The sequence below is a fragment of the Amblyraja radiata genome, chromosome 35 (genome assembly GCF_010909765.2).
Source record: "Amblyraja radiata isolate CabotCenter1 chromosome 35, sAmbRad1.1.pri, whole genome shotgun sequence".
Lineage (NCBI taxonomy): Eukaryota > Metazoa > Chordata > Chondrichthyes > Rajiformes > Rajidae > Amblyraja > Amblyraja radiata.
The window spans coordinates 6,181,452-6,198,361 of record NC_045990.1 but is presented as its reverse complement, the minus strand read 5'-3'; the positions used below and the strand labels follow the sequence as shown (position 1 = coordinate 6,198,361).

The 16,910-nt window shown below is 42.8% G+C and overlaps 1 protein-coding gene across 1 annotated transcript in view; it reads left to right on the top strand.

Moving 5' to 3' along the window:
• LOC116991848 (complement C3-like) overlaps nt 1-11,714 on the top strand; it is a 109,629-nt gene extending 97,915 nt beyond the window's left edge. The window contains exons 34-39 of the mRNA XM_033050825.1: nt 874-979; nt 2,316-2,408; nt 3,581-3,661; nt 5,302-5,385; nt 7,079-7,214; nt 11,513-11,714. Of these exons, the coding sequence (XP_032906716.1) occupies nt 874-979; nt 2,316-2,408; nt 3,581-3,661; nt 5,302-5,385; nt 7,079-7,214; nt 11,513-11,654 (642 nt within the window). The 3' untranslated portion in view covers nt 11,655-11,714. The remainder of the gene's footprint in view (nt 1-873; nt 980-2,315; nt 2,409-3,580; nt 3,662-5,301; nt 5,386-7,078; nt 7,215-11,512) is intronic.
• The last annotated feature ends 5,196 nt before the right edge of the window (nt 11,715-16,910 follow it).

The following is a 16,910-nucleotide window of genomic DNA, read 5'->3' as shown; positions in this document are numbered from 1 at the left end:
CAAGTCACCCTGCATTCTCATAGCATCCTCCTCACAGTTCACAGCTTTGTGCCATCTGCAAATTTGCTAATATTACTTTGAATCCCTTGAATATGATCAGATGGTCTGTTTTTGTGCTCTTGGATTGAGAGGAAATGTTTGATCATAATCAGGAGATACCTTCAGCTTTCAGAGCTCCATTTAACACATGTTCTAAATAGCAGCATCCTCCTCAGACCCACCACACTTCATCAGAACTACACAGAAGAATTTGCGTCTTCAGAGAGGCTCATTACCTGCAACCTTCTGATTTGAAAGGTGAAATGTTACCCACTGAAGCACCGGGTAATGAAAGGCCTAGACAGTAGACACAGAAAGGATGGATGCTGTAATGGGAGAGTCTAGAACCAGAGGGCACAGCCTCAGAATAAAAGGATGTACCTTCAAAATGGAGAGGAAGAATTTATTTAGCCAGAGGGTGGCGAATCTGCAGAATTAATTGCCATAGACTTCTGTGGAGACCAAGACATTAGGTAGTTTTTAAGGTAGATAGATTGATAGGTTATTGATTGAGAATGGCTTCAAAGGTTATGGTGAAAAGACAGGAGAATGGGTTTGAGAGGGAAAATAGATCAGCCATGATTGAATGGTGGAATACTCAATGAGCTGAATGGCCTAATTCTACTCCTGCTTCTAGGTCTTTTGGTATAGGATGTACTGTCAAGGCTGCTGAGCCATTGAGGTTCATTTGGTGGATGGAACTGTTCAGCTATAATGCACCTGTGCTGGAGGGAATATGTATTTAGGATACTTCAAGGATTTCTGATCAATTTGTAGCTAATCAGGAACTGATCAACCGTGTTCTGATACATGAATCATAACATTGTCTCGCAGGTGCCAAATCTCGAAGAGAGCTGCTTTGCGTTTAAAGTGCACCAATTCTACAACATTGGATTTATTCAACCAGCTGCTGTCAAGTTATATGAATATTATAATACAAGTGAGCACTCAGAAGGATGTCTTATTAATTTAGTTTGATTTCTTTATGGGGATAAAACCAAGAAAAGTTATAAAGTGTTTAAGAAGGTACTGCAGGGGGGGGGGCGAGAAGAAGAAAGGAAGAGGAGGAGCCAGAGGGCTGAGGGGGAGTTGAGAAAGGGATGAAACAGTGAGGACTACCTGAAATTATAGAAGTCAATGTTTATGCCGCTAGGGTGCAGACTGCCCAAGCGAAATATGAGTTGCTGCTCCTCCAATTTCCGGTGGTCCTCACTCTGGCCGTGGAGGAGACCCAGGACAGAAAGGTCGGATTCGGAATGGGAGGGGGAGTTGAAGTGCTGAGCCACCGGGAGATCAGATTGGTTAATGCGAACCGAGCGGAGGTGTTGGGCGAAGCGATCGCCAAGCCTACGTTTGGTCTCACCGATGTAGATCAGCTGACATCTAGAGCAGCGGATACAATAGTTGAGGTTGGAGGAGGTGCAGGTGAACCTCTGCCGCACCTGGAAAGACTGCTTGGGTCCTTGAATGGAGTCAAGGGGGAGGTAAAGCAACAAGTGTAGCATTTCTTGCGGTTGCAAGGGAATGTGCCCGGAGAGGGGGTGGTTCGGGTGGGAAGGGACGAATTGACCAGGGAGTGACAGAGGGAACGGTCTCTGCAGAAAGCAGACGGGAGGAGGTGGGAAGATGTGGCAAGTGGTGGGGTCACGTTGGAGGTGGGGAAAATAACGGAGGATTATTTGTTGTACGTGAAGGCTGGTAGGGTGGACTCTGCCCTTGTTACGAGTGGGGGGATGGGGAGAGAGAGCAGAGTCATGGGGTATCGAAGAAACCCTGGTGAGAGCCTGATCTATGGCAGGAGAGGGGAGCCCCCATTCCCTGAAGAATGAGGACATCTCCGATGCCCTGGTGTGGTACACCTCATCCTGGGAACAGATGTGGCGTAGAATTGGGAGGATGCACCAAAAGATTTGCCAATTAAAGTTAAAAGTCCAATGCACTGCACATTTATTGATATTAACTTATCAAAATATTGGTAAAGGCTCAGAAAAAAGATGAATGACGGATTTGAATATATTAATGCCTAAAATGTATTTATTTTTGTTGTTTTCTGATCATCGCGAGAGAAGTTTGAGTTAGTACTAAGGTAAAGATATTTTCATGGTCAGACTGTTGTCAGTCGGGGGTTATAGGGAGAAGGCAGGAGAATGCATTTGAGAGGGAAAGGTAGATGAGCCATGATTGAATGGTGGAGGAGACTTCTTTGGCCGAATGGCCTAATTCTGATCCTATCATTTCTTGTGAGCTTATGAACCTCATTTTTCTCTTATCTATAGCAAATACTTGCACTAAATTCTATAACGTCCCCGAACCCAGTGATTTGCTTTGGAAAATATGTCAAGAAGATGATGAATGCAGATGTGCTGAAGGTAAGACAGATTTTTTCGGGGATGTTTTGTTTATTAGATGCTCTGTCCAATTCTTCCACACATTGCTGACCACAAAAGCTTCTACTTGTTTAACTCTACGTAAGATGCATCTTAATGAATAAAATATTCATGATAGAATGCATGAAGCTTTATAGTGTTTGGGTATATTAGATGTGACTTTGCTGAGAACTAACAAAACTGGTAACGGAGAACTATTTGCGCAGATAACGGATACAGCAAGTGTTATGGAAGAAGGAGTAAAATAAAAGTATGTGAAACTCTATAATTAAAGATTATGGATTTGCATCATTTATTAAACCAAATATTTTTCATTTTATGGAATAAATTTGCATAGGTGATGGATGAAATAATGATGTTTTTGCTGCTGTTGTCCATGGGATGATTTTACTGCTTGCTGGATCTTTGCTACCACAAATCTTTCATTTGTCAGCATGCAGGTACAGCAGGCAGTGAAGGAAGTGAATGGCATGTTGGGCATCATAACAAGAGGAGTTAAGTATAGGAGGTCCTTCTGCAGTTGTACAGAGCCATAGTGAGAAGGATGAGAGGGGATCTTATTGAAACATATAAGATTATTCAGGGTTTGGACACGCTAGGCGCAGGAAACATGTTCCCGATTTGGGGAAGTCCAGAACCAGGGGCCACAGCTTAAGGATAAGGGGTAAGCCATTTGAATGGAGAAAACGAAACACATTTTCACACAGAGAGTTGTGAATCTGTGGAATTCTCTGTCTCAGAAGACAGTGGAGGCCAATTCTCTGGATGCTTTCAAGAGAGAGTTGGATGGAGCTCTTAAAGATAGCAGAGTCAGGGGATATGGGGAGAAGGCAGGAACTGGGTACTGAATGTGGATGATCAGCCATGATCACAGTGAATGGCAATGCTGGCTCGAAGGGCCGAACGACCTACTCATGCACCTATTATCTATTGTCTATTGTAACTTGGTCACAACAAGCAAAATGCAGACAGAATCTAGTATTTTATTTGTGTGTGCAAGTAGAAAAGTGGTTGCATTTACTGGATCAAGTAATCATGTAACATTGATAGCCTCTTGAAGAAGAGTCAGGGAGTTTTACAATGAGCATTCACTTATGATAAATGAAGCAGAGTTATTTCTGAACATAAAATTTTCATTTCTTGTGCATCTGCAGGAAGCTGTGTTTCAATAAAGACAGATCAAAGAGAACTTATAAAACGTGACGACTTTTCATGCGCCCCAGGAACTGATTATGGTAAAGCTATCTTTAATCAAACTATGTTCTAAGTCTGCTGATCGACCCCACTGACATATGGACTTCATTATTTTTAGTGTTATCATGTTTGGCCAATGTGTTGATGACACATTCTATTTATACCAATTTTTAATCAAAAATTGCACTTTTCAAATCCTATCACTGCAGATAAGGAAATAAATAAAATTGCCATTTAAAAGATTTAAGGTAGACAAAAATGCGGGAGAAACTCAGCGGACGAGGCAGCATCTATGGAGCGAAGGAAATAGGCAACGTTTCGGGGCGAAACCCTTCTTCAGACCCGAAACGTTGCCTATTTCCTTCGCTCCATAGATGCTTCCTCACCCACTGAGTTTCTCCAGCATTTTTATGTACCTTCGAATTTCCAGCATCTGCAGTTCCTTCTTAAACATTTAAAAGATTTAGAAATGCAGCACCCTTTGGACAACCAAGTCTGCGCCGACCAGCGATCACCCCGAACACTAGCACTATCCTACACCCAGGACAATTTACAATCTTTATCAAAGCCAATTAACCTACAAATCTGTACGTCTTTGGAGTGTGGGAGGAAACCGGAGCACCCGGAGAAAACCCACATGATCACGGGGAGAGTGTACGAACTCCATGCAGACAGCACGGGTAGTCAGGATCGAACCCGGTTACCTGTAAGGCAGCAACCCTACCACTGCACCACTGTGCTTCCCAATACTCTGAGTAATGAGAACTGTTAAAACTACTGGATTGTTATAAAATCCACTTTTTTTTAAAACATTGGCTGAAAAATTGATTGTTCTCATCCAGAGAGCAGCAGTTAGAAGAGAAAGGCAACAGCATGTGCTCCACAAATAGCATTGTATCCAGATGTGTTAGATCAACAGACTTTGGAAGCATGCGATAAAATGGTTTCCTTAACAGAGAGAGAGAGATTTTTCAAAAACATTCACCAGAAAATCCCTAATGATCCTGTCCACGCAAATGGCTAATCAGTAATCAGCCAGGATGGGCCAGGTAATACATAAGATGCCCCTGCATCTTACTGTCCAAGTCACCCTAGACCAAACATAACACATGAGCGAATAAATCCACACTCCACTTTTGTTAATGGATTGCTACGACATTTCTGTGTTCCTGCATCTGAGTTAAACAACTGAGATTTTTGCATGAAATATATTTTTGGAAACATCTCCACTCTTCACATGTGGACAGTGGCATGGACATCACCCTGGTGCATCTTCAGAGGGAATTACATTTCTTTCAGCATTGCCCAATTGTATAGACGTTCACATTCTACAGGAGGTTAGGACAGTCTTCAATGGCCAGATATTTACAATGGGCCTTGTGGATCTTCTGGCCTCCCTCCTGACATGTATCACGTTGACCAGAACTGCCATATTTTATGTAAATATCAGAACTGTCCTGTTCTTTCGTGTTGTCATTGTCACCTCCACGGAGGCTGTTGGCTGTGTCCTTTGAAGGATGATTCACTGCAGAGAGGCGAGCGATATACAGAATGGGACATGTCCCCCCCAGGAATCATAAGTGTCCAGTTGTGGAACTGGATATAGATCATACTAATGTCATTTCAAATTGGATTTGGACTTTGTTCACACCATCATTTTTTAAACAATTTTCTTTTTTAGTTTACAAAGTGACATTTATTGGAAAGGAAAAGAGAGACAGTTACATATACTACGCAATGAAAATTCTGGCTCTTATCAAACAAGGTGAGTAATTTCTATACCTGAGGGTCATGGCAGCACAGAGGTATAAGGGTATACACACCTCCATGGGCAAAGTTCTATATGTGAAGTGCACATTTTTAGTCATACCGGGTTTGGAATAGATTACAAAGTTTGTACAAGTATCTGGGTAGTTTTATCCTGAGAATGTACACTTGTAAAGCATGTTTTTCTGTCGTCTGAACTCTTATTTGACAGGCACATGATTTTTTTGGGGTATCTTTGAAAACGTTTGTGTAGAATTATAGCTAACGCATGATCAAAGCAAATAGTTTAAAAGAGGAAGTGAAGTAGCAAGATTAAAAAAACATAGAAACATAGAAAATAGGTGCAGGAGGAGGCCATTCGGCCCTTCGAGCCAACACCGCCATTCATTGTGATCATGGCTGATCGTCCCTTATCAATAACCCATGCCTGCCTTCTCCCCATATCCCTTGACTCCACTTGCCCCTAGAGCTCTATCTAACTCTCTCTTAAATCCATCTAGTGATTTGGCCTCCACTGCCCTCTGTGGCAGGGAATTCCATAAATTCACAACTCTCTGGGTGAAAAAGTCTTTTGCTCACCTCAGTCTTAAATGACCTCCCCTTTATTCTAAAACTGGACCATGTCTGGGAAATAACCCACTTAGCAGAGCTGGTCACACTTCCCTGACAGGACTAGCTCTACACACCCTCTAATAATTGAAGACAAAGAGTCTTTGCATTGTTGGAGTAGAATATTTGTACTGGACAGCTTTTGCACATTTCCACAGGTCATTGGGGTTGAGTTATAAGGAGAAGCTGGATTTCTTCCCCTGGAGTGTAGGAGGCTGATGAATGACCTTATAGAGACATATAAAAACATCAGGGTCACAGATAAAGTGCGTGGTCACAGTCATTTACCCAGGAAAGAGGAATCTAAAAATAGGAGGACATAGGTTTCAGTTAGGAGGAGAAATATTTTCAAAGGAGCTGAAAGACAAGATTTTCAAAGTTAGGTTGACAACAACGTTGAATGAACTGCTAGAGGATGCAGTAGAGACCTGATCTGAATTGTGAACACAGAATATGGTTCTGATCCAGAATGTACAGCTGTGAAAGTGTTACCCACAACATGATTTCTTTATTGCCACAAATGCATTGTTGGGTCACAGAGATTCATTTGAACAGAAGGATATTATAGATACTCACATTATGCAGATAAATGTATCTTGCATGCATACTTACTGAACGAACATCTACCACCAATCAATAGCTAAGGAATTAAAATCTAAACAGCAAGACCATTCTCAAACATTGCCTTACATTTCATCATTATAATCACAAAATGGCAAAGATGCTGAGTTCACATTCATAGCCTTGAGATCATACACCCAAGAAGGCTATATGGCAACAATTATTTTCTAATTAACAAAATGAAGATTCCCAATTCATTGCAAGTGATGAGTTACAGGAAATTATTAGCCATTTAAGCCACATACAGTTTGTCATAAACATATTAGTAAGTAAGTAAGTAATTGTTATTTATATAGCACTTTTAAATCAAATCACTTTGAAGCCCATTTGCTTTACAGAGAAGATATTAGGCATCAGGAGTTAATTAGTTACAATTTAGCACATTGCCAACGAATTTCAAGGCACTGTACATTGGTGGATAAGATTGGTCTATCATGTAATTGTGTGAATTTTCATTTTAGGAAGCGATGCAGTTGCTCAAGATGATGAGAGGGAACTAATCACACACGCCAACTGTAATGATAAATTTAACGTGGAACTGAACCAAGATTATCTAATAATGGGACGCCGCTCAGATCTGTGGTTTGGTGCGGAGAGGTAAGCTGCAAAATCTGATGCAACTCGTGTTCATTCTCCAGCTTTCTGGCTCAATTAACATTTGGATAGAGGAGAAACTAACTTCAAAATGAAATCATTACTTTAATAAATATTATAAAATTGAGGTTTAACAATTTCAGCAATATTACAAACAGGCGTGAAGTACCTAGGTAATAATTTACAGGCAATTGAACCACAAAAGACAGGAATGGGGGTTGCATTCCTGCAGCAAATTTCACCTGGTCAAAATAGCCCAATGTTTTCCAATCAATGAAATTCAGTCAATGCTACATTTGAGTTCTCTGGGATCAATGCCCTAATTGATAAGAAACCAATCGTATGTTACTGTATCCCAGGGAAACCTCTATATAACAAGAGGAGAAATAAAACCAATTGAATGCAGCGAGTCTCTTCACACCCGTTCAGCCACTTAAAGACTGATCTTTCACCTCAGCCCTATCTTCCTGCACTAACGCCACATCTGGAGTTACTTATTAACTCAAAATATTTTCACTATGCCTTGAATATACCCACACCCCTCCTTACTATGGCATAAGAAAGATATCCAACCTTAGTGAAGACATTTCTTCTCATCTCTGGCATGTATGGCCAATCTTTGTTTGAAGACTGGGATTCCTGGTTCTAGTTATTCCAGGCAGAGAATTCATCTCTCATCACCCACACTGACGTGCGTTCAAAGATAAATGTACATTTTAAAGCTCAAGGGATGCAGGCCTTACCTACTTACCTGCTGGAGTACCTCAGCAGGACAGGCGGCATCTCTGGAGAGAAGGAATGGGTGACGTTTCGGGTCGAGATCCTTCTTCAGACCAGAAATGTCACCCATTTCTTCTCTCCAGAGATGCTGCCTGCCCCACTGAGTTCCTCTAGCATTTTGTGTCTATCTTCGGTTTAAACCAGCATCTGCAATTACTTCCTACACGTTACCTACTTACTTTCTCTTTTATGGCAAATCCTCCTCTAGGGAATTGGATCTGCATCTCCCTTGTCAAAATCCATGAGAAATTGAATATTTCTGAGATTACCCTTCATTGTTGTGAACTCTGGAGAGTATAGGCCTAGTTTAGCTCTCTCCTCTTGGACAACATCGTAAACCCTTTGCAAGAATTGGACAATTACATGTATAGGATAGGTTTAGAGGGTCATGAGCTAACAGCGGACAGAATGCACTAGTACAATAGACAATAGTTGCAGGAGTAGGTCATTCGGCCCTTCGAGCCAGCACCGCCATTCAATGTGATCATGGCTGATCATCCCCAATCAGTACCCCGTTCTAGTCTTCTCCCCATATCCCCTGACTCCCCTATTTTTAAGAGCCCTATCTAGCTCTCTCTTGAAAGCATCCAGAGAACCCGCCTCCACCGCCCTCTGAGGCAGAGAATTCCACAGACTCACCACTCTCTGTGAGAAAAAGTGTTTCCTCGTCTCCGTTCTAAATGGCTTACTCCTTATTCCTAAACTGTGGCCCCTGGTTCTAGACTCCCCCAACATCGGGAACATGTTTCCTGACTCAAGCGTGTCCAAACCCTGAACAATCTTATATGTTTAAATGAGATACCCTCTCATCCTTCTAAGCTCCAGAGTGTACAAGCCCAGCTGCTCCATTCTCTCAGCATATGACAGTCACGCCATCCCGGGAATTAACCTTGTAAACCTACACTGTACTCCCTCAATAGCAAGAATGTCCTTCCTCAAATTAGGGGACCAAAACTGTATACAATACTCCAGGTGTGGTCTCACTAGGGCTCTGTACAATTGCAGAAGGACCTCTTTGCTCCTATATTCAATTCCTCTTATTATAAAGGCCAACATGCCATTCGCTTTCTTCACTGCCTGCTGTACCTGCATGATGTACAAGGACCCCCAGATCCCATTGTACTTCCCCCTTTCCCAACTTGACACCATTTAGATAGTAATCTACCTTCCTGTTTTTGCTACCAAAGTGGATAACCTCACATTTATCCGCATTAAACTTCATCTGCCATGCATCTGCCCACTCCCCCAAGTCACCCTGCATTCTCATAACATCCTCCTCACAGTTCACACTGCCACCCAGCTTTATGTCATCTGTAAATTTGTTAATGTTACTTTGAATCCCTTCATCCAAATCATTGATGTATATTGTAAATAGCTGCGGTCCCAGCACCGAGCCTTGCGGTACTCCACTAGTCACTGCCTGCCATTCTGAAAGGGACCCGTTAAACCCCACTATTTGTTTCCTGTCTCCCAACCACTTCTCTATCCATGTCAGCACTCTACCCCCAATACCATGTGCCCTAATTTTTCCCACTAATCTCCTATGTGGGACCTTATCAAATGCTTTCTGAAAGTCCAGGTACACTACATCCACTGGCTCTCCCTTGTCCATTTTCCTAGTTACATCTTCAAAAAATTCCAGAAGATTAGTCAAGCATGATTTCCCCTTCGTAAATCCATGCTGACTCAGACCAATCCTGTTACTGCTAACCAGCATGGACAAGGTGGGCTGAAGGGCCTGGTTCCATGCTGCAAGACTCAAACCCTATGAATCTGTTCAATCCTCTTGCACTTCATCTATTCTGAATAAGGAGACCATATCGGAAGAATATAAAACTGAATGGCACACCAATAGGCTCAGCAGCTCTCAAACTCTGTGCTGAACATGATAGTGAATTAGATTATTCCCTCTGCCCTGCATATGATCCATCTTCCTCCATTCCTGGATATTCATGTGTCTGTTAAAACCCTCTTAAATGCCACTAGCTGTTCTGTTTCCACCTGTACCCCTGGCAGCGTAAGCCACCATGTGTAAAACAATTTACCCCACAATTTCACGTTCCCCACCTTCTCCTATTTGACATTTTCACCCTGACAAAAAAGTCCTGATTGTCTATCCGATCCAAGGAGTGGTACAGAAGGACGGCACCGAGGTACGGAGGTGGGGTTGCTGCTTTACAGTGCCAGAGACCCGAGTTCGATTCTGACTATGGGTGCTGTCTGTACGGAGTTTGCACGTTTTCCCTTGGTTTTCATGGGTTTTCTCTGGGTGCTCCAGTTTCTTCCCACATTCCAAAGACATGCAGGTTTGTAGGTTGATTGGATTTGATGGGCATGGCTGAGCAGACCATTCTCTGCAACCCCTTACATTCCTATATGTTGCAATTGCTGTACCAGAATAAGATGCAATTAGTCAGGACACTTCATACAGACCATCTGCATAACTTTGTTAAGGGCCTGTCCCACTACGGGGACCTAATTGGCGAGTTTAGAAGAGTTTGCCCTCGACTCATACTCGCAGCATGGTCGACACGAGGTCCTAGGAGGTCTTTGTAACTCTCCTTCATGCTTGAGGGTAGTCCCCACGTACTTGAAGCCTCAGTTAGGTCGCGGTGCTTTTTTTAGCATGCTGAAAAATGCCCGCGAGTAAAAAAGGTTGCCATGGAAAAAAATCAATATTTTTTTTATTCGTAGGTTTAGTCGTAGTAGGTCGGCATGTTAGTCGTAGGTAATCGAGGGTAGTCGAAGGTAATCGAAGGTAGTTGTAGCTAGTCTTCAACATAGTCGACGGAGGTCGAAGGAGATCGAAGGAAGTCTTCTACATAGTTGAAGGAGGTTCGACCATGACACTTTTTCATACTCTCCTAAACTCTTCTACACTCGCAAATTAGGTCCCCGCAGTGGGACAGGCCCTTGAGAGTATTCTGTGAATTGCTGTTCCTTTTTAAACTAAGAAGTAGAGGAACGTCTGGGAATCTCAAGTTGTTAATTCACTGCCAACACACCAATGAAAATTCCAGTATTGACCATTTTAGTGATGAGTGAATCTATAGAATAAAGTGAATGATGGAAAACCATAAACCCCCTCATCTTCAACATGAATAATCTGACCAATTGCAGATTAATTTTGCATAATTGTTGGATGCAACAAAGTAGCAAGAAGTAGGCAATCCAGCTGAACTAGTCCACGTGAGCTTCCTTCAACTCCATTTCTCTCCATTAATATAATCTGTTCAATTCATCCTCGTTTTTCACGCTTCCATTCAAATATACTGTACTGTTCACCTCAACTGCTCCCTGCGATTCCCACTATTTCTCATTGGTGATTATTTTACATTGGTGGTTTCCAGCTACAGGATTCACTGCAGGTGAAAATATCTTCTCAGTATCAGCCCCATATGAACACTTGATAATTTCAAAGATCTTAACGGCCCTCTTGTCGATTTAAAATCCATTGAGAAAATGTCTGTTATCTGTTCCCTATGCTTGTCCTCATTTTTACTGGTGTTTCAATATTTCAGTGTGAGATATCTGATTGGAGAAAATACATGGATAGAAAGGTGGCCAAGCAATGCAGAATGCCAAGAGGAGATGTTCAGAGAACTCTGTACAAACCTGAGGGTGTTTGCCGATGACCTTGGCATCTTCGGGTGCGATAGTTAATTACGTTGCAGCTTATTTACACACAACAATTTTCAATAAATAAAGCCAAATAATCAAATTGTAAAAAATGTCAAAGTTGATTTATTTTTTCTTCATTGCAATATTTTAAAAGGCAATAACATGGAAAATCTTGTCACCAGAGCAGGTACAATGGAGACATTGAAACAAGGAATGGAGCAGATTTCCCAGGCTGGGAAATGCAGTTGAGATAACGGAGTCAGATTGCTCACCTATTCTTCAAAATGAAGTTAGAAAATTCATACAGGAAATTGGCAACAGAGTGAATGGCATTTGGCTCCAGGATGAATGTAGGAAGCAACACCAACATAGTCATCTGTGTGACTGGTAAAGAGTTGAGGGAGGGGGGTCTGAGTGAGCAACTAAGAACGGAATCACTACATTGCCTGCTGTATAGAAAATTGGGGAGAAGCTCAAGGATGGAAATGAAGGCAAATTTACTAATTAGAAATTGTGCACAACTAGAACAAGTAAGAGAGGAAAGGACATTTCTCTTATTATTTCAAGCACGCAGTAAGATTTTGATTTGCATTCTATTTGTAGCCATGGAATTGATATCAATGGCATCACAAATATGAGCAATTACTCCCTCTTGTTTCTTCACCTGACCAGCTCTATCTCAGCCTATGTTCCCTCTAGACTAGACTTGCATTCCTGGCTCGGCTCCCTCCTTCTACCCTCCATAATCTTAAGGCCATCCAAAATCCAATTTTATCTTCCAACTCGCACATCTTTGGGTTGGGACAAAACTGGAGTACTAGGGTCAAATACCTGCAACCACAGAAAGAACATGGAAACTCCACACAAACAGCAATTGGTCACAATTGAATCTGGGACTCTATTTCCCAGAGGCCTATATTTTTACAAGGAGAAATTGTGCAAAGTTGTGTTGTTGCAGTTGAAAGTGCAGACAAACCATGAGCTTTCCAGAGTGAGGGAATTAGCTTGGACTTAATTGTATGTGCTTTGGAGTTTTAATTCCGGAAGATGCTAACGGCAGCAGGAAAAGTCAAGATTTAGACTCTAAACTAAAGCTCAGAAAACTATTCCCAACCCAAAAATCTGGGCTGTGATATATTGGCTGTTTCAATTTAAGAAAAAAACACACGAGCATCTTGGCGGCACAAAACCTGCTCTCACTGCCGAAGGGCATGTTTCCTTGCTGTATCTCTAAAACTAAACTTGAAAATTAAAAATATTTGCCCTTCCTTACTGATTTGAATCATCTTCATAGTTATGTGAGGCAATGCTTAATGCCTCCACCTTAACAGAGTCCCCGACACAAGGCGTGCAACACCCCTTCACCTCCACTGTTGTACACGACGCGACCCACCTGTTCCCGCCAGCGGTTCGTGCTCTGCTTTGTTTGCCGCCGCACGTGAGCTGCACGTGAGCCGTGGCTCCACCTGCGGCAAAGGCGAAGTGACGGTTGGTGAAGCCGTGGCCGCCATGTTGACCATCGACGGCTCACGTCCTCAGTCAGTCTTCCCCGATCGTTTGTGAAGGGCATCCGCCGGAACTCACCAAAGTGTTTGTTTGCGACACTCCTTCAGCATCCACAGCCATGAGCACTGTTCGGCAATATTATAGAATTGGATGCTTGCCTTCATTACCCATCTCCCTGAATCTGAAGGTGTACTTTTTCACACTTCAGTACCTCTTGCCAGAGGGTAGAAGAGGGGGTGACCGGAGTGAGACCTGTCCTTGATTATGCTGCTAGCCTTGCCGAGTCAACGGAAGGGAGGTTAGTTTGTGTGATGGTCTAGGTTGTGTCAACAATTCTCTGCAATTTCTAGCAGGCTTGGATGGGACTATTCCCAAACTAAGCTGTGATGTATCGTGATGCTTGCTACGATGTGCTTGTAGAAGTTGGTGAGAATTGTTGGGGACATGCCGAACTTCCTGAGTCTTCTAAGGAAGGCAACTGGGCCACTAGAATGGTAGATGAAGTTTATTTGAATAAATGTTAGATGTTGCATTTTGGTAGAACGAACCAGGGAGACACAGAGAAAATTGTGTAGCGTTTAACAGTGTTATGGTATACTGAGTATAGCAAGACCCGAGGGCACGTACTTAATTTCAGGAAGATAATAATGCAGAGATTGGGTGCAGACAATGTTTACGATGTCATGCTTACCTTCATTGGATATGTATTGAGTACAGGAGTGGGAACATCATATTACAGCTGTAGAATACACTGGTAAACCATAGAGTATTATGTCCTAAGTTCTGGTTGCCCAGTTTTAGGAAGGATGCCATTAAACTGGAATGGGTGCAAAAAAGATTAACAAGGATGTTACCTGATGTGGAGGGTCTCAGCTATATGGAGAGTTTGGATATTCTCTTGAGGCAGATGGGTGACCTTATAGAGGGATATAATATCTCAAGGAACATAAATTAGGTGAATAGCGACAGATTTTTTCACCAGGTTAGCGGTGTGTCAAATTAGAGGGCACAAATTTAACGTGGGTGGGGAAAGAAAATTATTCATCAATAAGGCAATGCCGATTATGTAGCCCAACATTAACTGTAGGAAGAAAAGCTTTCGTACCCGGATGTTGAAGAATGAGAAGCCGAAACAAAGGGGTGGAAGCCAAATAACTGAATGGAATCAAAGCCGAAACGCCAAATAACTGAAAGCGTGGGGTGGGAGGGGAAGGGGTGTGTGTGTGTGGATGATTGAATGTACTGTAGTTATCCCCAGTTGCAAGGATTCAGCATGCAATTAGTTTTTGCTTCTGTGCTTAAATCTCAGTGGAGTAAATGGGATTGAATTTCAGAGGCAGGGTCTGACAGAGTCGCAGTGATATCATTGGTGAGATTAAGTGGAATTGCAAGCTGCACTCGATTATCAGCTAGTGATCATCTCTGAGAACATCCAGAAATGAGATCAATCAGTGAACTACTGATACTTTGAAAATGTTTTGGTGCAATGAGCTCACATTGTTAACATTGTACCACTACTTCCACATGTAATGGCAGTGCTTCCATCAATTTGGTTGAGTATGTAGTGCCTACTGCCTACAAGAGAATTTCCAGACAGCAATGAGTTGTCAGAGCACTCATTAACCATGAAAGGCATTTGGTTCTGCTACCAGTATCCTCAATCCACACTCTTATATTTGCTTTCCAACTCGGTACTTCAATGACTTAAGTCATGTTAACTTTCTCTTGTGTAACACATGCATATTCCTCCAATTTTAGCTAATGTCTAGCAACCCACTACCTACCCCCTTTGGCCCCCACACCCCCTTTCCTTCCCCCTTGCCCCCCCCCCCCCATGTCCGTTTCTCCCCCTTCTCCAACATTCCTTCCTCTGGCTTCACTATTCACTGCTCTTCAATCCTGTCTCACACCTGTTGCTTTTATCACTGACTTTTGCTCCAGCCATTTGCCCATCAAATCTCCCTTGCCTGTGGCCACCTATAGAGTCATACAACGTGGCAACAAGTCTTTCAGCCTAATTTGCCCACACCGACCGATATGTCCCATCTACACTAGTCCCACCTGCCTATGTTTGGCCCATATCCCTCTAAACCTATCCTATCCATAAACCTGTCTAAATGTGAAGATAGTCCCTGCCTCAACTACCTCCTCTGGCAGCTCGTTCCATACACTCTCCATCCTCTGTGTAAAAAAGTTGTTCTTCAAGTTCCTATTAAATCTCTCCCCCCTCACCTTAAACCTATGTCCTCTGGTTCTCGAATCCCCTACTCTGGGCAGGCATATGTGCCACACTTTGTTCTACCTCTCCTCTCTTCCAGCTTTCCTTCCCCCCCCCCCCCCTGCAATCAGTCTGTAGGAGGGTCCCAACCCAAAACGTCACCTATGCATGTTCTCCAGAGATACTGCCTGACCTAGCACTTTGTATCCTCTTGAATAAACCAGCATCTGCATTTGCTTGGCTCTGCATATTTCACCACTGCTGTTCCTGCTGAGGCTGCCTCTTGTAGTATTGACAGGACAACCCAACTGCAGTCTGATGATTCGTAAGAGAAAAATGAACACAAAGAATTGGTCTACAAGAGTAATTGGGAGTGTATTATTGCAGTAAACAGACCTTCCTGGTAAGGACACAACACTGCAGTAATTCAGTGGGTCAGGCAACATCTCTGGAGAACATGGGCAGGTGATGTTTTGGATTGGGACTCTAGGACTTACTGGTAGCTATATTGCATCATTCCGAGTGGAAAGAATTGGGAGAGTCAGGACATCACCACACTATTATTTTTGGAGTATTTTTTATTAACCTCTCAACAATCAGTAGCGGTCTCCCTTCTGAAACATTAATTGTGGTTCTCTTTCCACAGATGTTCATAAGTTCATAACATATAGGAGCAGAATTAGGCCATTCGGCCCGTTAAGTCTGCCATTCAATCATGGCTGATCTATCTTTCTTTCTCAACCCCATTCAATCGTGGCTGATCCATCCTTCCCTCCTAACCCCATTCTCCTGCCTTCTCCCCATAACCCCTGACGCCGGCACTGATCAACCAATTTGCTTTGAACTTACCTATCTTCAGTTGTTACCTCACCTACAGCTTACCTCATCTGCTGAGTATTTCCAGCATGTTTCATTTGTTTTTATTTCAGACTTCCAGCATCTGCAGTTGTTTCACCAAACCCAACCTTGATTTCATAAAGAAGGATGAGGTCCTCCACTGGAAGCTCTCGCAGGATATTGGAGGACATGTTGGAGAAGATGCTCGTCTTTCTGACTTACCCTGGTGCTTCTTAGGATAGAGGTTGGGGTGGAGGCTTTGCTATGAACAATTTTCATGGACAATGTGCTGAGATGTATCCTGGACCACCATGAGATGAGACTGCCTTGTAATGGATCATGTGGAGCTTCTTGAGTGCTGTTGCAACTACACTCGTTCAGTCAAGTAGAGAGTGTTCATCGGACCCATGCCTTCATAAGTTCTAGGAGCAGAATTAGACCATTCGGCCCATCGTCCACTCTGCCATTCAATCATGGCTGATCTATCTTCCATTCCCCAGCCTTCTCCCCATAACGCCTGACATCCGTACTAATCAAGACTCTGTCAATCTCCACCTTAAAAATATCCATCGTCTTGGCTTCCCCAGCCGCCTGTGGCAATGAATTCCACAGATTCACCACCCTCTGACTAAAGAAATTCCTTCTGGAAAGTGAGGATTTGGATAGTTAAAAGCCTGTCATTTGGCACTCTACCATATTAGTACAAGGTTATTAATGAAAGGAATGGTGAAAGGCGT